The following is a 635-nucleotide window of genomic DNA, read 5'->3' on the forward strand; positions in this document are numbered from 1 at the left end:
GCCGTGCACACGGGCGGGGTGTGTGTGTGCGTGGAAGGGGGGGGGGCAAAGAGGGGGGGGGGGCGCAGCCAGTGGGTGCACAGGAGTGTGCAAAGGGCGGCTCGGGCTCGTGCCGCAGTGCGGCCACGCCAACAGCAAGGAGGCCTGTGGCTGACGACTGCGTGGGACCGCACTCAGGGCGCCCCGCCTCAACCGGCGCGGCAACACCCAGGCCTGCCACCCCGCGCGGCCGTCGCAGGGCGGCGACTGTAGGCATGACGCGCGCCAAAACACACCCCTGCCGTGCTGGCACGCATCCCCGCTGTGGGCTGATCATGCACACGCAGCATCGAACGCACAGCGCATCGGGCAGCGCGTACACACACGAAAGAATTGAGGAATTTGACGCAGGAGGGCGCAAAAGGGCCAGAACGGGACGCAGGATGCCGCGCACCTGGGTGGCCACGATGGCCTTGATGGCGTGGAAGATGTCGTCCTTGTCAACGTAGCCCAGGGGGTCCGCCAGGCGGGGGAACGTGTCGTCGTTGCGGTGGCTGCGGCCCATGCCGCCGCCGACCTGACCGGCGGGGGGGGGGGACGGGAAGGGTGTGGTGTGTGTGTGTGTGTGTATGTGTGTGTGTGTGTGTGTGTGCGCG

General features: G+C 68.8%; 1 protein-coding gene across 1 annotated transcript in view; it reads right to left on the reverse strand.

Annotated features, from left to right (window-relative positions):
• Positions 1-188: 188 nt before the first annotated feature.
• The window catches only part of MNEG_3955 (Nitrite/sulphite reductase), a gene marked incomplete at both ends in the record, with an annotated part of 4,665 nt that continues 4,218 nt past the window's right edge, over positions 189-635 (reverse strand). The window contains 2 exons of the mRNA XM_014047566.1: positions 189-308; positions 434-556. Of these exons, the coding sequence (XP_013903020.1) occupies positions 189-308; positions 434-556 (243 nt within the window). The remainder of the gene's footprint in view (positions 309-433; positions 557-635) is intronic.

This window comes from Monoraphidium neglectum, assembly GCF_000611645.1.
Source record: "Monoraphidium neglectum strain SAG 48.87 unplaced genomic scaffold scaffold00525, whole genome shotgun sequence".
In the NCBI taxonomy this organism is placed as follows: Eukaryota; Viridiplantae; Chlorophyta; class Chlorophyceae; order Sphaeropleales; family Selenastraceae; genus Monoraphidium; species Monoraphidium neglectum.